General features: G+C 41.2%; 2 protein-coding genes across 3 annotated transcripts in view; one reads left to right on the top strand and one right to left on the bottom strand.

The window, feature by feature from the left end:
* Positions 1-13,138, bottom strand: part of LOC117249183 (protein PHTF2) — a 65,914-nt gene extending 52,776 nt beyond the window's left edge. For both annotated transcript variants that reach the window (XM_078165508.1, XM_033614634.2), the window contains exons 1-2: positions 13,000-13,138; positions 5,034-5,093 (exon numbers count right to left, since the gene is read on the bottom strand). The gene's annotated coding sequence lies outside the window, so the exon portion shown is untranslated. The remainder of the gene's footprint in view (positions 1-5,033; positions 5,094-12,999) is intronic.
* A 395-nt stretch (positions 13,139-13,533) lies between these two features.
* Positions 13,534-17,507, top strand: LOC117249104 (transmembrane protein 60-like). Its single transcript, XM_033614495.2, has 3 exons — positions 13,534-13,710; positions 14,046-14,137; positions 16,067-17,507. The coding sequence occupies exons 2-3, from the start codon at positions 14,054-14,056 to the stop codon at positions 16,382-16,384; spliced, it is 402 nt and encodes a 133-aa protein (XP_033470386.1). The 5' UTR covers positions 13,534-13,710; positions 14,046-14,053; the 3' UTR covers positions 16,385-17,507.
* The last annotated feature ends 1,552 nt before the right edge of the window (positions 17,508-19,059 follow it).

The following is a 19,059-nucleotide window of genomic DNA, read 5'->3' on the forward strand; positions in this document are numbered from 1 at the left end:
CGTTCTGAAGAAACTCATTCTGCCGCTTGTATCCATTCGGTCACTACCCAAAGCTCAAGACCATAGGTGAGGGCTGGGCTTTTCTATTTCAATACTTGGAAATGCACATAAAAATGCATTTATGGAAACATGGCTAATCACCACAGTTTCAAGGTGGGCAACCAAGACTGGCACAGAGTCATAAAAATAACCATCTTAAACTCTGTGTCTACTGGTACTTTCCAGAAACCAGGCACACAAACACAATCACACAAAATCACTACAGCAAAATGACTGTTGGAAATGAGGGTGTGGTGAGTGTGTTTGTGAGTGTGTCTAATGGAGAGTGGGTGTGTATTTGGAAGTCGTGCGTGTGTGTGTTTTTATAATGGTTCTCATTAGATTTAATGTAATTGGTTATGCAACCCGCCACGCTTGCCAGACTTTTTAATCTGACACCTTACAGCTACTCTCTTTTGCTCTCGTACACATGCTCTTTCTCTTTCAATTCTTAATGTCTCACATTATTGCAAATGACTAAGGTTGGGTTCCAATAACCGGTTACATTTTGCACTCTGTTCCAAGCTGTTAAAATACCTCATTTGTGAAGCTCTGATTTAAATCTCTTATTAAATATTTTATGTCCTCTCTCTTCCTTATTAGAAAAGCACAATTTACTATAAATGGCAATCCAACTGGCAAAGCCTGAGCTTAGGTTTTAGTACCTAAACATTACGTTACCTAGACAGGGTTTACCACAGCATTGAAATCAAGAGCACCTCCACTGATGTCAGAAGGACTTACAATTTAATAAAATATAATATAGGGCTTATAAAGCTCTGGCGGAAATGAGTAGTGGTGCTCCATCACACAGCAATTTCTTTAATGACTGAAGTGACTGTTTAAACCATCGTCATCGGGATCTGTCAGGTGACTGATTGATTACATCGAACAATCAGAGCAGGATGTTGCAATATTGGGAAAAGGGAAAGATGATTGCACACGTCATAAAGACAGATGCAGGAGTCAGAGATGTGGCCGCGCTGATACACAACCACAGATCCAACCCAAATCTGCCCCAAAGTGAGGGCGCTGACCATTTCCTTGGGGAAACCTCTTTATAGCATTATCACTTTAAATTATTAAAAGCTAAACTTAATAGATTTGATAAGGCATCGGGAGGGTTTTCAATAAGAAAGTGGATTTGTTACTGGATTCCTGACATGATTTGATAAAATGCTTTCAAACCACAATCCAACAGACGAGTTTTGTCTCGAGCATCAACGTTCATGACCGCTTGAAAGTACGACACAGTTTCTACCTCAAGTTCAGTGCAGTGTATGATTCCTAAACCTCGTGATGTGTAACTGTGTACGCTCCTTCATCCCTCCATCGGCTGCGGCAATATCAGAGGATTTACAAGCTGGATAAACTTTGACGTTAGGTTTTAAATTTAGGGTGGTGAGAGGCTTCATGTGACAGGCGTGCTTTCTATATGGAAGCCAGGGAAAGCTTAGAAAGCTGTGAAAATGTCTTGCTATCTGCCGAGAGCCTCCACTCAGGCTCGAGTGAAAATCATCAATGTGGGCTATGAGACAAGCATAACAAAACTGAAAAACAGAAGGCTTTTTAAACAGATTCACTCGTGGAAAACAAATTATCTTTGCTTGTTTATTCACGGAAGCTGCTAATTTTGGCATGAAAAAGCAGGACGTGGCAGTCAGACAAGTTTAGATGGAAACTGAGCATGAAGCAATACTGCAGAAAAGTCCTCAGGCTCTGATCTCCATCAGAGGTGACCACAAAGCTGTTTTAGACGGATAAATGACAGAGTAGTGCTTCTTGAATGGACAGACAAAAATCAATGGGACAGCAGAGAACAGACAATTTCTCTTGCTTATTACAGCTGGTTTTCTATCAGGTTTCTCTGGGACGTCTAATGAAAACATGAGCACAAGAGGAGACCTCCTTCATGAGTCTGGTAACTCGTGATGTGTAACACGAGCCTCTCCCTCTCTCTCTGGGTGCTCTATATTTCATGATGGGTGCAGGTTACATCTCTGAGCTGGGCTGAGGGGGGTTGGAGGGGGCACGTGTGTGTGTGTGTGCTGTCCATGTGTGTGCTTGTTTGCATGCATGCCTACAGGAAATATGACGCGGCCCAATCCACGGTGTCAGGGGGATTCTGAGAGTGTGTGTTTGTGTGAAACAGGGGCGGTGGGAGATGGGGATCATGTTTTCCGACATGTAGGGTGAATCCCTGACAATCTCAAGTGACACAAAATGACACTATGCTTGACCTATACAGGGCTTAATCATATCGCGACACACGCACACACACATGCACGCACGCACACACACACTACAGTTAATTACTTATTTACTCTGTCATGCACATACATGCCCAGGCCCCATGGACTTACAAGACACCAAGAACACTGTTGTAATAGCACAGCAAAGCATTCCACAGACAAGAACACAACTTCTTAACATCTATTATGTTTACAGCTGCAACAGTTAGTCAATTCATCGATTATTCCAAGTAGAAAATGCTAAAAATGTAGGGCTGCCCAACGTTAGTCGACCAGAAAGGTCATTAGTCGGCAAGATTTAATTGGTCACTTAGTCGCAGAAAAACAAAAAAACAAATGTGAATCTCTATTTGGAGCTGTGCCTTGTCAAAATAAATCAAAACCTATATGAATGGACCTTGTGGGAATTTAACTTCAAAGGACAGACACAGGAAGAGGCCACGCTCAGCAGTAATTTCCAGGGCTGGTACCTGCGGTTATTCCACAGGCTAGTTAATAACATGTCGGGCAGGAAATCCAAAGTGTGGGATCATTTTGAGAAGGTGAAGGACGAACCCAAGGTGATATGTAAACTCATCTTCATTGGTCAACTACAAACATGACGTATCATCTGAAACATGGAAGTAGCTACATGCCCATTAGCCCACAGCGTCATTAACAGGCGGCTTGCTCAGTGTGTGACGTGCACTTGTAGATAAAATATAGGCCTATATTAATGAAGGTTCATTAGCACGCTTTTGTATTTCTCTGTAATGTTGCACAGTGTTAACAATTATACTGATACTATTCTTTCTCACACCTTCAACTCAAACCATTGTGTTGCCCAGCCCAAATTATATCATTTAATTATTAAAGTATTATCGCAAACATGCGGGCGACTAGTCGACTAATGGCCCTAACTGTTGGTCGACTAGGCAGCCCTACAAAAATGTGATATTTCCAGGTTCTAAAACATGACGATTGGTTGCTTTTCTTGGTCTTATATTATAGCGAATTTCACATTTTTGGGTTTGGAAATGTTGGTTGGACAAAACAAGACATTTGATGAAGTCACTTTAGGCTCAAGGACATTGTAACAGGCTTTTCTCACTGTTTTCCAATATCATGTAGAGCAAACAATCCATTAATTGAGAACATTACCTACAGATAAGTCAATGACAAACATTATGGTCAGCTGCAGCCCTACTCACGTTGCAAACAAAACACTTTGTCTTCACAAAAATGAAGCAGAGCAGACACAACCACTGAACATGAACACAGTCCCCACAAATTTATTTTGTCCACTGGCTATTCCAATAAAGTTTAATCTAACAAGACAACCACATCCTTAACAAAGTAGATAAAACGAGAAAGAGCAGTGTTGTAGTACTTGGTACAATTCTAGGATGACACAAAATATGGAGCTGCAGATGTCTGGAAGATGCAGACAACATGGTGTCTGTTCTGCAGTGTGGTTCAGTTTCAAAGCACAGCACAGCCTCAGCTACAACATGTAAGATGATCCAATAATATTAAAACAAGCTTTTGTTTAACAAATGTTTTGACAGTAGTTATGAGGAAAAAAAGTGAGTGCGCAGAGCTCCCAAACTCCTCAAAACAGAGCCGACCAACATTCCTGACATGCCAGAGATCCATCCTATCAGTAAGATCACTGATGGTTCAAAAAGCAGTTTATTAGGCGTCTTGACACCCGGAAACTGAACTTGGAACAACGACCAGTTTGGCAGAAATGTGGCCTGATTGTAAAGTTAGACTCGGGGGCGACTAATTCGGGGTTGAAATTGGGATAAATGTTCCCTTTCTGAAACACAGCACTTTTTTTCCATTCATAAATTGGTCATCTAGAGGAATTTGTTGGAAATGAGGGACCTTTTTCTAAGAAGTGCAAACCTTAAATCATCATGAAATGGACTGTCTTCAATCTCAAACACAACCTTTCCTCTTCCATCACATGTGCCTGTGTCTATAGTTAACAGAAATGTAGCGTAACCATGCAAACACAGGTCTGTGACTCTACACTTCTGTGTTTTTCAGGAGACCTTTTTGTAATTTTGGTTTGTCAAGATCTGTAGGACATTGTTCCTTAAACAAAGGAAGCAATTTGGGCTGAGCATCATGAATGACACTTTAACCAAATCCTAATCCAAAGATGTCCATGCAAAATGTCTCAGTTTAAGATCTCCCATCTAATCCAGAGTCAAATAATTTTGTATTTGTGTCGGACGTGCAGATTCTGTCAAATTTGTAACACCAGAGTAAAATAAAATGCATTTCACTGACATGTAGGAACATGGAGAAACTGTGTGTGTGTGCGCATTTGTTTGATAGGAAACCAGTAACCACAGACTAACCGAAAGAACTGAATTGTACCAACACACACACGCTTCTGCTGCTTGTTGACTGGCTTCACACACAGACACACACACACTAAAAAAAGACCTGTGTTTGCCTCTCATCCTCTTCTCAGAGGGGAAGTATGGCCTTTTTCACATTCTCCTGTTTTTCCATTCGTCTTTCTCTCTCAGATATAATGAACAGTACTCATGAACTAGTGTGTGTGTGTGTGTGTGTGTGTGTGTGTACAGCTGACACCCCCACAGCGACTGAACAAGGGTTGCTGAGGCGTTCAGCACCCGCTCAAACAAAAACTGACTGTGGAGTTGGGGTGGTGGGGGTAGTAAACTAGTAAACACACAATAAACACACACAAACACACACACTCAAAACACACACCGGACTCACCTCTTGTCAGGGCGTGTAGCTGACTGGTGTTTCGTCCTCACAGCCAAGTCAGGACAGGAGCTGGATATTTGGAAAACAAAGAAGGAGAGGGAGAGACGGTCAAGACTGCCGGGTCTGGGATTATCACATTTGAGATGCAAAGCAACAGCAGCAGTATGTGTGTGTGTGTGTGTGTGTGTGTCTGTGTGTGTGTCTCTGTCTCTCGCACATACACTGATGAAGCCTGTAAGTCTAATAACTACATCTGATTTCTGTGTGTGAAAGGGTTTCCAGTGTGTGTGTGTAATTGGGCTTTGGCTGGTGTCCATGTGATGAGGCTGCACAGCGAGGCTTAAAAGCAGCATGAGCTTGCTGAGCTTCACACACACACACACACACACACATACATACGGGTAGCCTGTAGACACAGTATGAATTCTCAGAAACAATAATGAATAACTTCAGCCTGCGAAGAATCCCAACAGTCAACCTTTTCAAACAATGCAGCTATTCTCAGGACGCCGACCACCATCATCATCACTATCATCTCCCTCTCTCATCTTCATAATCAGCCCCAACATGTCGTCTCTGTCACCATCACATATCCTTTAGATTCCTGATAATGACTCTGTCCTAATGTCTCCTGGATCTATCCTCAGGGCTCAGTGTGACCCTCAGTCAACTCTACAGTTATATCAACGTTCTGCGGTCAGAGAATTTCACAGAATTAACTAATGACATTTCCATTTGAATGCATGTTACTCAGGCATTATAATCAGCCTTTAATGAGAGACGCAGGAGTAAGATGCTCTGCAAAATGATTAGCTCTGCAGCATGTGAATCACATGATGACTATCCCTTTCTTTGGAAAGTTAAATCACAGTTACAGTCAACAGGTAAACCTCAAACTGAAAACCAACGGTTATTAGTCAAACTGAAGGATGACTAAGTGTCACTGACTCACAAGGATTCAAGTGTTGACTTCTTTTTATGACAGTTTCACTACAACCAGCGTCCCCCTTTGACAAACTCTACAGTAACAGAGTTTCTCTCAGATGAATGCTGATGGTTCAGGGCATCTCAAAAGGGTAAGAACTAGACGTCTACTTGAAGACTGCACTGTGGAAAGCAATGGGAAGTTGGAGTAGTATGTGGAGCAAAAGTAGACAGATGACAGAATTTTTCAAAATTACAATACAGTTTAAAGGGATAGTTCAGATCTTTTGAAGAGGGGCTGTATAAGGTACTTATCCATAGTCAGTCTATTACCTACAACCCCAGTTTGAAGAAGCAGACAGGAATACTGCCAGTGAAGCTATTGAAATGTACTGCTGTGGACAGGGGCAGCAACAAAACATACTTTAACCACCTAAAAATTTAACATCAGTTCAAGTGTACACTATATTTAAAGTGTTTTTTAACACTTTACTTTGCTGTAAGACAGCAATTTCCAACAGGGGACTGAAGCAGTTATATCTTGCTCTCTTCAAAGCCAGACTCCATTGAGAGAAACAGTAATTTAACATCACTGAACTAGTGTTGTCACGATACCAAAATCTTTGTTTCGGTACCAATACCAATATGAATTTCGATACTTTTCGATACTCTTCGGTACTTTTCCTAAGGAAAAGTCCTTTTGGATACAAACCTTTATAACAATAAATAGTAGGGGTGTAACGGTACCAAAAAAAATCATGGTTCGGTAAGTACCTTGGTACGGACGTCACGGTTTGGTAACTCAAATGTTCCACCAAGTTTGTGTTGTCTCCCTTTGCGCGGCAGACTTTCTCTTGTCTTTTTTCACGTGCGCCAGCTGCGGATGTTGATACAGGTGTTGTCATACACACCACTTGTGCAATCTGTGCTCCAATAGGAACAAGAAAGGCATTTGTGTGCATAAATAAGTAAAATAAATTAACTAAATTAATGAATTGAATCAATTTCAAAGTACCGGTATTTTCCAAATGCAGTATAGTACCATTTGGAATACTCTAGTACCGCAGTACTATTTTAGTACACTACACTGAACACAAGAACTGCTTGTCCACTGCTGCCTTAAACTGGCTCATTTTTGGTGTTATTGTGTGACTTTAATGTTTCAAAGGGTTAGTTCAGATTGCCCAAAATCACATGATAACACAAACAAACTCAGTTATCGAGGCACCAGTAGACCAGCAGCTCCTGTGTTCAGCAAGCTTAAATTACTGGTTTTGTCAATGGAGTCTGGCGGCTTTGACGACCACACAGATGGGAAATGGAAGCTGTTAACGGCTTTCCCGTCATAAAGGGCTGACTGTGTCTAAGTAAAGTGGTGAAAATATTCTCAACATAGTGTTCCCATCCACAGCGGAACATTGGTTAGCTTTGGTGGCGGTACTCCTGTCTGCTTCTCTAAACTGGAGACATGCCCACTGCCATCTACTGTATATGATACACTGACTATGGATAAGTACCTCATACAATACCACTTTGAAAGAGCTGAACTATCTACCTACTACCTTTAATGCATGACAAAAATTTGACATGATGAAACTAAAGTTGAGGGAAAAATACCTGCTGATTTGGGCAACTTTTATTCTAATATCAGCCCTATTAAATCAAAGATAAAAAGGTACTATGCATCTGTGGTACATCGGCACATACGATTTGAATTATTTTGACTGATTAAAACTTCTTATCAGGACTGTGTGGGCACGTACAGACTGTGTTTGATTGACGGTTGGTCAAATTCTTGAGTCAAATTATACCACTATCATTCATTCTTATTCGTGAATTATGTTGTAATTCCAAGGTCCACCCAACTTACACAAAAGCAGAGCTTTAATTAGCAAAAATTAAGAGACCTGAGTGCATGTGCCACATCTAAAGGATGACGTTACTACTGCTATTACTACTACTTTGTCTAAACCACTTAAAAGCATTTACAATTCACAGGAAACCTGAGTCAAAGTGCACCTGCGCTAGATTCCCCATCCTGTCTCTAACACTTGATTTTATAGACTTAACCTAAGCAGCAATGCCTGATTTAGCAACACGTTATCATTAACTCGACCTGTCAGCCTGCTGCAACACAGCTGAGCTTGTAACGCAGCACTTCCCGAGCAATTGCACAGCCACTTGACCTTTCTCTGCGACCTTTCTGCTCGCGCTCAATACTGCGGCGGCTATATTTCTATGAATTATATCACTGCCCCGCGGGCTGCTCTCTCTGCAGCTCTAACATAAGATGATATGGCAGTCGAGCGTCGTGATGTAATGACATTGCAGCTGGTGATGTAACCAGCTCTGCAGGCGGATTCAAGCTGCACAATTACACAAAGCATCGTCAACGAGACAGAGAGAAAGAGACAGAGAGCGAGTACAAGAGAAGAAGTGTGAGAGAGAGACAGAGACAACAAGCAACACAAAGACACAGAAAGGGACACGCTGGTCAGACAATAGACAGCAGTCTGGGTCTGTGGATGCTAGTATTACACACACACACACACACACACACACACACACACACTGAGCTGACCGGTTTGTAAACACTGCAGGACCGCTGCTCAGCTCTGTTGACTGACAATTAACACTGGCTAAGTGACAATCAATCAATGCCTCTAAGGCTGTGTAGTCCCGTCCACAGTGTGTGTATACACACAGGTGTGTATACACACAGGTGTGTGTTAGGATGGTGATGGGAATCCCAGGCTTTTAAGACACCCACTAGATGTAACACAACACCGCTCTTGTCAACATGCAAGTCGCAGCTACAGTGATTCGTCATCGCTCATCTCCCATCCATCAACGAGTAACAAACACAGAACTGTTTGCAAACTTTTGCTCCTGCAACCACAGCTTCCTGCCGTTTGCCACCGAGCTACATGAAAGTGCCTTGCTCAAGGGTGCCTCGTGGCATCTCATACCTCACTGAGAACCATCTCTAATCTCATGTGTTGGAGGTTTATCTGAATTAAAGCATTATAAAGTTGCCCAAGAGGTTAAAGTAATGGATTCACAAAGCAAACAGCCTTAATCAAATAGAGGCTTGTTCTACGTGTTTTTAACAGTAGTGAAGGTACTTCTTGAAGTCTTGAAATACAGAATTCCACATTGCACAGCGCTGACCTGCATACCTGACTGCCTGCAGGTGAAACACACGTTAAATCATTAGCTGCAGCCTAAGCACAGTCATGTATAACAGCTGACACAGCAGACAGACTGCAGATGGTTGTTTCTGCTACTGTCATGTTTTATAACAGGATTACTCATCAGAGTAAGCCTGATCTGTTTCTCCTCTTCAGCCTGAACGGACATATTCTGATTTATTTAAAAAAAAAATCTACATTTTATGAACAAGTTGAGAGAGCTTTATTTCACTCTCCTGGCTGTGTGTTAATGTTATGTATTTGTACACGACTCTGCCAGAGTGGCGAGGAAGGTTAATTTAGGGGTCAAATTATGATTGCAGTGGAAAATCTGGGCGAGTGATGACAGCGTTTGTTGGACAGTGGAACAGACAGGCCGGCTGGATGGCAAACTGTGTTGGATAATCAGATGACCTGCCAAACTGTGAGCCTGACCGCCTGCTGAAGCCTGTGACAGTTTCGCCTCACTGCTAGCCCCAGGGACACAAGACCAGCACTGGTTGTAGAACAGAATACAAGAGTACAGACAAGTGAAATGACTGGAGTACAGCAGGACAGAGTGCGACTGAATTTAGACCCGAAACATCCATTATCCATTAGTCGACTGACATAAAGCTGAACACCAGTATTTCAATGATTGGTTAATTTCTTATGGTACGGATTTGAGCAAAATGGCATTTCCAGCCTCTGAAATGTCAAGATTTATTGGTTTTCTTGGCAAAGGGCAGAGAAAATATGGATTTTATTATATCAATATTGTAATATGAAATAAGATAGTCTTAGATTTTGTTCAAGGTCCACACAGTTTAATACATTCAGCGTAATACCTGTGCTTGGCCATGTCTTTGAGCTAATTTGCTGTCTCTGTCAAGTAGCTGACCACTAGTCACTCACTATAGCAGAAAACACTTCATAATAAAAGCTCTGTGCTGGAAATTTACTGTACTTAAAAATAAAGTGTGTCTTTTTACAAACTTGACACGTTTACAAGTCACTTGCCGTTCATTTAGAATGGACCCGTGATCCACCAGTTGGGAAGCAGTGTCCTAAGTATTCTCTTTCGCTGGTTTTAAAGGCTGCATTACAGTAAAGTGATGCAATTTTTTTTTTGTGAGAGCACCAGTAGTCAACCCTACTATATTGTCACAAATTCAATAAAGGTATTTGTTCTAAAGCAGTGTGATACTTGATTGTCTCCGCATCACCCAGCCCTACTTTAGGCAATTTCAAATGTGGATTTTGGAGTGTCAATTGCAAGAGGCAAGCAAGTTAAAACATCTCCCTCAAGAAGACACAAGTTCAACACTAGTTACAGAATAGAATACAAAACTAGTGAAATGGCTGGAGTACAGCAATACAGAGAAGGACAGAATCTCAAGACATAGAGAAGGATTTAGACCCAAAATATCCATTATCCATTAGTTTATTGACAAAAAATTGACTACTACCATTTCAGTTATTCATTTTTATGGTATGGATTTTAGCAAAATGGCATTTCCAGCCTCTAAAAATTAAAGTTGTGCTGGTTTTCTTGGCAAAGGGCAGGGCATACTCTTAGATTATGGATGTTGTAATATCTTAAGTGTTGTCTCTCTCTGCTCTTAAAGGTTGCATTACAGTAAAGTGATGTAATTTTCTGAGCTTACCAGACTGTTCTAGCTGCTCTATTATTTGCCTTTACCCACTTGGTCATTATATCCACATTACTGATTATTATGTATCAAAAATCTCATGTAAATATTTTACTCCCAAACAGAAGGCTAAACAAATTGGTAATCAGCCAACTTGCTGGAGGGAATGTGGAGAAATGATGGCGGATCATGCCCATGTTTTTTGGACCTATCCCTCTATTCAGACCTTCTGGAAGGACATAGGAACAATAATTTCAAATATACTAGGTTTTAGTATCAGCTCAACCTTTACATCTCTTTATTTTGGTCATATTCCTGATGGACTGTGTAAAGATGACATTTACCTATTGAAGATCTTGCTGGCAGCAAGTAAAAAGGCCATTACAAAATGTTGGCTCCAAAAAAACAGTCCTACTGCAGGCCTTTTTGTTAGTACTGTTAAACACCTACATCTCCTCGAACAGATGACCCACTCCATACAACTCCAAAAAGAACTGGGAAAAAAACGGTGGTAAAAATGGTGTATTTATTTAGCCAATGAGACAGACACTTAATAACGACTGTTCTCTGTGTGACATTACATTGTAAAGATGCTAAATTTGTCTTGAGTCGCTATTCATCCCATGACCTCATATGTTTGTTCTGTATTGTGGTTTGTTTACTCCTGACAATGTAAAAAATACTCATAAATAAAAAGTTAAAAAGAGTACAGCAAGACTTTCCAGACTGTTCTAGCTGCTCTATTGTTTGCCTTTACCCATTTAGTCATTATGTCCGCATTACTGATGATTATCTAATCATAACATCTGTTTATCCAATCATAACATCTGTTTGTTTTATCCCATTTGTTAATTATATGCTTTGTGTTTTTAGAATGCCGCCTATGGACTGGTGTTGAAAATTAGCACGTGTGCTACATACACCTAAGCAAAGGCATCTGGTCTGTCCACTGGGACAGTCTCAATGTATTTGTGATGTCCATATCAAATAAAATAAACCTAAAATCTATTAAAAACCTCATGGAAATATTTTGTGAGAGCACCAAGAATCAACCCTACAATATAGTTGCAAAATCAGTATAGGTATTTGCTCTCTAATAGTGTGATATTTTATTGTCTCGTAGGACTTGTAGAAAACTCCTGCACACTGTCTAACTTGCAAAAACGTACTGTTTGCCTGATGAAGGTCTAGTCACCAAACCGTTGCAGCAGACTGCGTCTTCTCGTTCCTCTCCTACGCACTTGTTTGAAAATAGATGTGGCAAGTATTCCTTTGTTTTTTATATCTGATTGTCTTCATATCTCCAAGCCCTATTTTATGCAAATCTGACTTTGGATTTTGGAGCGTCAATTGCACAAGGCACACGAGTTAAAACACATCACCCTCAGCTCCTTGGAAATGATGGTTATTTCTTTTGTATCTCCTGACATTTTACAGATCAAATAAATAGCTAAGAAAATAACCAGCTGGCTGATTCATCTGTGGCAGGCTTTCCCCCGGACCTTCAGGATAATTGTTAAGGTGAGGTGGTATGCCACCTTACAAATCTGTACAGAGACAATTTAAGTGGTATTATTCATCTTTCAGTGATGCAATGCTTTGCATAGATCATGGATAGTGACCTCTGATGATTACCTTAATAGTCTGACAAAGCTACATTAAGGTACATAAAGGTCGCAATCATTAAATAGACTGCATTTGTCATGTGTGAAATAATTTAAATCAGCTTTATGATTTTAGGCAAGGTGGCCTACCCCAGCTACAAAACACCATGGGAGACCTTTAATGGAAACAATGTGCAGTTGCAGCTCTAGTATGATTTAAGTGGAGGTTAGTTGAGGCTACAATATTGATTTAAAGTAAAATACATTACTGTCAAGTGAGCCAGTAAGGTCACACTACAGCAAAAATGGTACGGGGTTAAGGTTACAGTGTTTTCACTCCTAAAAAGGACATGACCTGTGCAGCGCTGTAAATCAGTTTAAAGGCAGCTAATCTTGTAGCTAGCCTCCGTGTAGATGCAGCCACGGTGTTTTCAGACAGTCTTCATGGTTCACTTCACACAGACTGTCCTCCTCCTCCTCCTCTTCATGCTGCTAGCTCATGACATGCTACATAGTAAGCTAGCGTGAAGCTACCGGCAGGCACAAAGAGCCCACACAGCTGGCCCTAATTCCGAAAACCCTCATCAATGCTGCCCAAACACAACAAGCAGCCGCTCAGTCTTACCTCCTTGACTGCGACGGCGGCTCCCAGTCCCCGCACAGACTCGACCCGTGCTTTCAAAACGTGATTTAATGCTGCAGTGAGCTGGCCAACCTTGTCCAGAGTCTGGAGGAGATGCTGAGTGTCTGCTCACCGATGTTTAAAGCATTAGCTTTTTCCTTTCAGCCGCTCACTGTAAAAATACAACTTCAGCTCCCTGCCCGTAAACCACCGTGTATACGCGCCGTTGCTTTTAAAGCCAATGTACGTCGCCGACGGTTGGTAAAGAGAAGCGAAAGGAAACGCGCACGTGCGTGTCACTCTAGATAACAATTCGACCAAAATGCGTCAAAATATAACAAGAAAATGTTGCTGTTTTACGTAGCAGCAAAGTAAATCGACTATAAACACAACCACTGATTTAAACAGAAAGAACTTTACCTACCTCTAGTGGACGTTAAAACCCACTACACGCATCCTGCGCGTTTGCAACAACTTTACGGTAACATGATGGACATGCAACCAAAAAGACGTAGCAAACTCAGAGCCAATCAGCGTTTGAGATGGGCGGGACATACTCATATAACGGACCAAGAATCCCTCCGTCTGTCTGCCGCCGTTAACGGACACGACTGTTCATAATGGTGTGAATTATTATCAGAAACGTTATGAGACACGGTGTGTGCCACACAGGGGAGACGAGAATGCCGGACACTTATGTAAAACTACACTGAAGTAAGTCAAATGTTGTCTTACGTAAAACACCTACCGGCTAGCTTAATGCTATAAAGCTATAAAAGCTAGCTGTCACTGTAACATAAGCTAACTGCAAAGATGAATGGACATTATTAATACACAGTTGATTCTAGCTGTGAAAGTGACATGTTGTTTGATGTGGTTAACAAGAACATGTTTTAAAGAGCTGTTTGCAGCCATTGTGATGTTGCTGTGTCTTATGTGTAGGTTTCCTTGCTGTAATACACCACAGACCTAACAGTCATCATAATTAGGAGTGTCTGATTGTGTCTCTGATGGATGTTTGTGTGTGTCCTCCTCTGATCTGTCTGCAGTCAGTGAGATGTCTCTGGCTCAGAGGGTTTTGCTGACCTGGGTCTTCACCCTGGTCTTCCTCATCATGCTGGTACTGAAACTGGACGGGAAGGTAAAGGTTTCATTTCAATAGACAGCCTCATTGTCCATTTACTTTAAATCCTTGGTGTGTTTAGTTGCTGAAATGTATTTGTATGTCATCAACTCCATTTTACCCTCAAGACTTTAAACCCAGGCTAGAAATTGACCCACCACACTGATTTATGTAGTGGTTCCTAATTGCATATTTTTTCTTTTTACTAACAGTCGGCAGCTGTCCTTAAAAAGTATGCGCTGTTGCATGCAGTATGCACACAATCAGGATGTGCTACTGTATCATAACATTACACCCTGAACTTTGACCCTCTTGCTTTTATATCCATCATCTTGGAGATAAAATCCACTCACCGAGTTCACCAAAGACGTAGATCAATCTGGAGAGATCTGCTGCTGCTACTTTGCAATGTCTGTAGTTAAACTTTAAAGTTATAGCTGCACAGGTTGTTGATTTTGATATCCTACTGAGATCTGAACTTTTGTTTGGTGTGCATTCTTATTTTCTCCTAGCTATTTGGGATCAGTAGGACCCGGTAAGTGTAAAAAAAAACCTCAACACTGTCAACGATAATGAAGTCACAATGTCCTCAAACGAGTACTTCCTAATTAACAGTGTCTTATCTTGTTACCGTTGCTAAAATAGGTAAAATTTGTTGCCATATCAAACTATAAACATTATTAATCATAAATAAACAAGTTTCAATCATAAAATGTGATCAGGTTTTGGACCTTGTCCACTTTTGTGTCAGGATCAGCTGCAGACTGACTTGGCAGAGATGGCTGCCATCTTGTTTTTACATGGATTAGTGTATTGTGGTCTTACTGCCACTGGCACAAAAAGTGTCCACGAATGAGGACAACAGGTCTTAGTTCAGCAGAATGAAGTATAAGATAGAGTAGACCCAAAATGTGATGTCCTCATATGAGGACACAGTCTCAGGAGGATATATTATATTTGTGACAGTGAAAATGCAGTTCTGTCATTGTTATTTTTATAGCTATGCCCTGTTATTGTTTGTAATATTTATGATTATTTCGTTCACTTAAACAATCAGTATTCCTGTTATCTGTTTGTGACTCAGTCGAGGTGAGGTATCTTCCGCTGCACAGAGGATTGTGGGTCAGAATGGCCAGAAAAGCATGCTGGCTTACATACTGCTAAATCGGTCCAGATGTAGTAGAACACCCTGGTGTTTTTGGCACTCTGAATTTCACCTACTATGTATTGGGACATACTAAGACTTATTTTCTGGCATACTATATAGTATGGTAGTATGGGTATTGGAATGCACAGTTAGCATTCCAATACATAGTATGTCAAATGCAGTGTGCCGGAAATACCAGGATCTTCTACTACATCTGGCCGTAGTTTTGCAGCGTGCAAGCCAGCATGCTTTTCTGGCTATTCTGACCCATACTCCTCTGCACAGCGGAAATACGTCCCATCAGCTGAACTGCAGGGAGATGACAGCTGATTGACAGCTGTTAGAAGTAGCATTGACAGATGACAGCGGATTCAAGTAACTGATGAGCAGTTGAATATTAATATTAGCATTATCTTCATAAAGATTACCAAAAACAAAAGGACATAACTGAAAATAATGACAGAGAAATGCAGATGTAATTTCACCTTTGTGAATATGTTAGAATCTACAATCTGTGTAGTTGTAATTTAAAACTACAAACATCCAAAAGTAACAATGGCAGAGCTCTCTGGATTGACCTCCATCTCTGGCAGCGTTTTATTTTATCTCTAAGGTAATGGATATATGAGAAAGGTGGTCAAAGTTCAGCACATGTTATGACAAGCTATGTCCATGTGTGCATACTGCATGCAACAGTGCTTACTTTTAAAGAGCAGCTGCAGCACCTACCTAAGTAAAAGCAAAGAAGTATGCACTTTGGAATGTACCCATGATACATTTCTTCCCTTTGCTCCCTCCAGGTGCAGTGGAACTGGTTCCTCATCTTCCTCCCAGTCTGGGTATTCGACGGCATCCTCATCCTCATGCTCGCCATCAAGATGGCAGGCCGCTGCAAACCCGGGTATGACCCGCGCAACGGCTCCCCGGACCTGCGTCTGCGCGCCTGGTATCTGACAGCCATGCTGCTCAAGCTGGGCTTCTGCCTGACGTTGTGCGCCAAGCTGGAGAAGCTCGCGGACGTTAAGCTGACGTTTGTGTGCATACCACTGTGGACCATGTTGCTGGGGGCGCTGGTGGAGCTGGGACTGAACATCTTTCCTGAGAGGAGAGAAGCCTGATAGCGGACGAAGAGTTACACCAAGAAAAAAAATAGTTGGGGATAGATTTGCGGTTGTATGACCAAGACTGTGCGAAACTGGAGCTGATCATGTTTCCAGAGAAGAAATCAAATCATCACTTTAGTTATTAGTGTTCTTAAGAGTAAGAGACTTTGGGTGAAATAAAAATCATGGTGGAGTACGCTGTGAGGACGCGGCAGAGACTCTACTGTCTGTCCACTCGTTTAAAATTTTCACAATAGCTAAAAAATGTCTCAAAAAGCCAGACAGGGATCAACTCTAAATGTATAAGACTACTGTGAAGCCTACACTGGAAGAAACATTAACATCTGCTAATGTTTCCTTTTGTCTTGAACTCAAAATGTTCAGTATTATTTTCTGTTTTCTCTGTATATAAGCTGCCACCCCTGCTCTCACAAAGAACGTCACTGAACAGTATTTAATTCTCTCGGTACCAAATCATGGCGTGCACATTTTGCTACATACGCTTTAAATAATTGCGCGGCTGTATTTACAGCGCAAACACTTTCTTCTTCTCATTCCCGAGCTGTGGAGGGTCGCCGGCCAAATATCATTTCACGAGTTATAAATTAACTTTAGAGGTGTTCGTGACGACAGCCCGGTTTGGCTGCAAGCGCTTGGAGAAATTGGATAATTCAAGAAGTTGTCCAGGACTTCAAAGCGTCTTGGAACAACTTGTGATTTTTCCACAGGCTGCCCTCTCTGCTCCGTACAAGGTCTCTTTTGTACCATGTAAATCATGATGTGCCCCGTGAGAAACAGTAAGCTGTTATTACCGCGAGGTCGACAGGGAAACACCTCGACACGTATCACGATAAAGATCACGTTCCTACTGTGTATTAACTTTAATTATTAGGGCGTAAATACCTCCCACCAGCGGTTTATAGTCTTGTGTCATCATCGTTTTCAACTCTAAGGTACGGCTGACACTGTGCATGCATGACATCTGTATTGTGCCATTTGATTATGAGTGTTTCAGATACATTCTCTGCGTTGTTTTGCACTGTGTTGAAATGAAAAGGAATAATAGGTGTTTTGGGACTGAAAGTATTTGATAATTAATGCACGTCTTGCAAAAAATAAATGGATTCTGTACATGAAACTGGCCTCAAATACTCGTGCAAATACACACACATGCTCAAGTGTTTCCATATTCAGAAGGATCCAAATTAGTTGCAGACTATGTAAAGCAAAGTATTGTGGTTGTTGAGGGGAAAGATCCTGCTGGGACGTGACCTGAAGTGAACTGTGAGGCAACCACAAAGCCAACAGTAGCATGTGCGAGTTGTAAAGTTACCTCAGCCTGCACTAGCTACTTTTTTTAAGCATCCATCGCACATCGTTTCTCATTACTGACATCCTGTCCTCCACCTGCAGTTGGATGTATTGCCGTTGCAAGTGTAACGGTGTAGAGTCTGCTGGTGTGCTATGCGTCTCCAGCTATTAGAGTATATTAATGGGCAATTTACATGTTATCGATGCAGAAAAGATAATTAGAGCTGTTTGACTGCTGCTCACAGCCGTATTATATGCTGCGATGCTGAAACCCATCAGTGCTCTGTAGATGTTAATGTGAAAATATTGTCAGCATAGTGATGAGTGAGATAAGCGGGAGCTGGTAGAAATCAAAGAGAGAGCAACCCTGCATGTTTGTTTCTCAGTATTTCTGCAGACACAAACAGCTTTGAACATGTTGGAAGAGATAAATCAACTGAATTTAAGGACCCGGACCTGAACCCTGGTGTAAATGCTAACCACTGCACCATCGTGCCACCTCCAATAATGTCATATATAATACAAGTGCTTTTACATTTGGTACCTAAAGGTTATTGTATTATTGAGTTTACTTGAGTGACAGATCTTAATACGTCTTATATTCAGTGTTTAAGGTATAGGAAAAATAGTTAAAGAGTAACTGTGACTTTTTCATCCTGGACCCTATTTTCACGTTTTAGTGTCAAAGCGACTAACAGAGACAGCAACTTTTGAAACTGGTCCAGTATTGAGTAAAAGCGCTGCAGCAGTCAGATGCAACACAGGCTGCAATGTAACATTACAGGGCAATTGTGCGCCGTCAATTTATATCCACTGAAAGTGCTTGTTTTTGACGCTGATAGGCTCAGATTGTTATTATAAGTGTCTGACAATTTATGGAAAGGATCCCTACACAGATAGACTTATTTTTTAGAGGGTAAGATCCTTTTTGTTTAACCAGAAACCTGAAATTGCTATCGTCAAACCAACCAGACTCCATTTAAATAAACAGGTATTTTATCACTGTAAAACACACTTTATTCAAAGTCGACAGAAACAAAATAAAACTCACAAAAGTTGTCATGGTTCATCTTTCCACTGTTCTAACAATCACCAACTCTGGTTTGATTGAAATAAACCCTAAATTCACCCAGTTAGACATGAAAATATGCTGGCTCTATACACACTAAAATTACTGCTTTTTTAAATGGAGTCTGGTGGGTTTGGGGATTGCAATGTCAGGGCTGTTTCTAGTTAAACAAAAAGGATCTTACTCTTTAAAAAAAAGGTCTTTCTCTGTAGGGATCCTTTCCATAATGTTGTCAGACACTTATGGTAACAGTCTGTCAGTGGCAAAAACAAGCACTTGTAGTGGACGTACATTGACGGTGTATAATCGC

Source organism: Epinephelus lanceolatus, chromosome 23 (assembly GCF_041903045.1).
Source record: "Epinephelus lanceolatus isolate andai-2023 chromosome 23, ASM4190304v1, whole genome shotgun sequence".
Lineage (NCBI taxonomy): Eukaryota > Metazoa > Chordata > Actinopteri > Perciformes > Serranidae > Epinephelus > Epinephelus lanceolatus.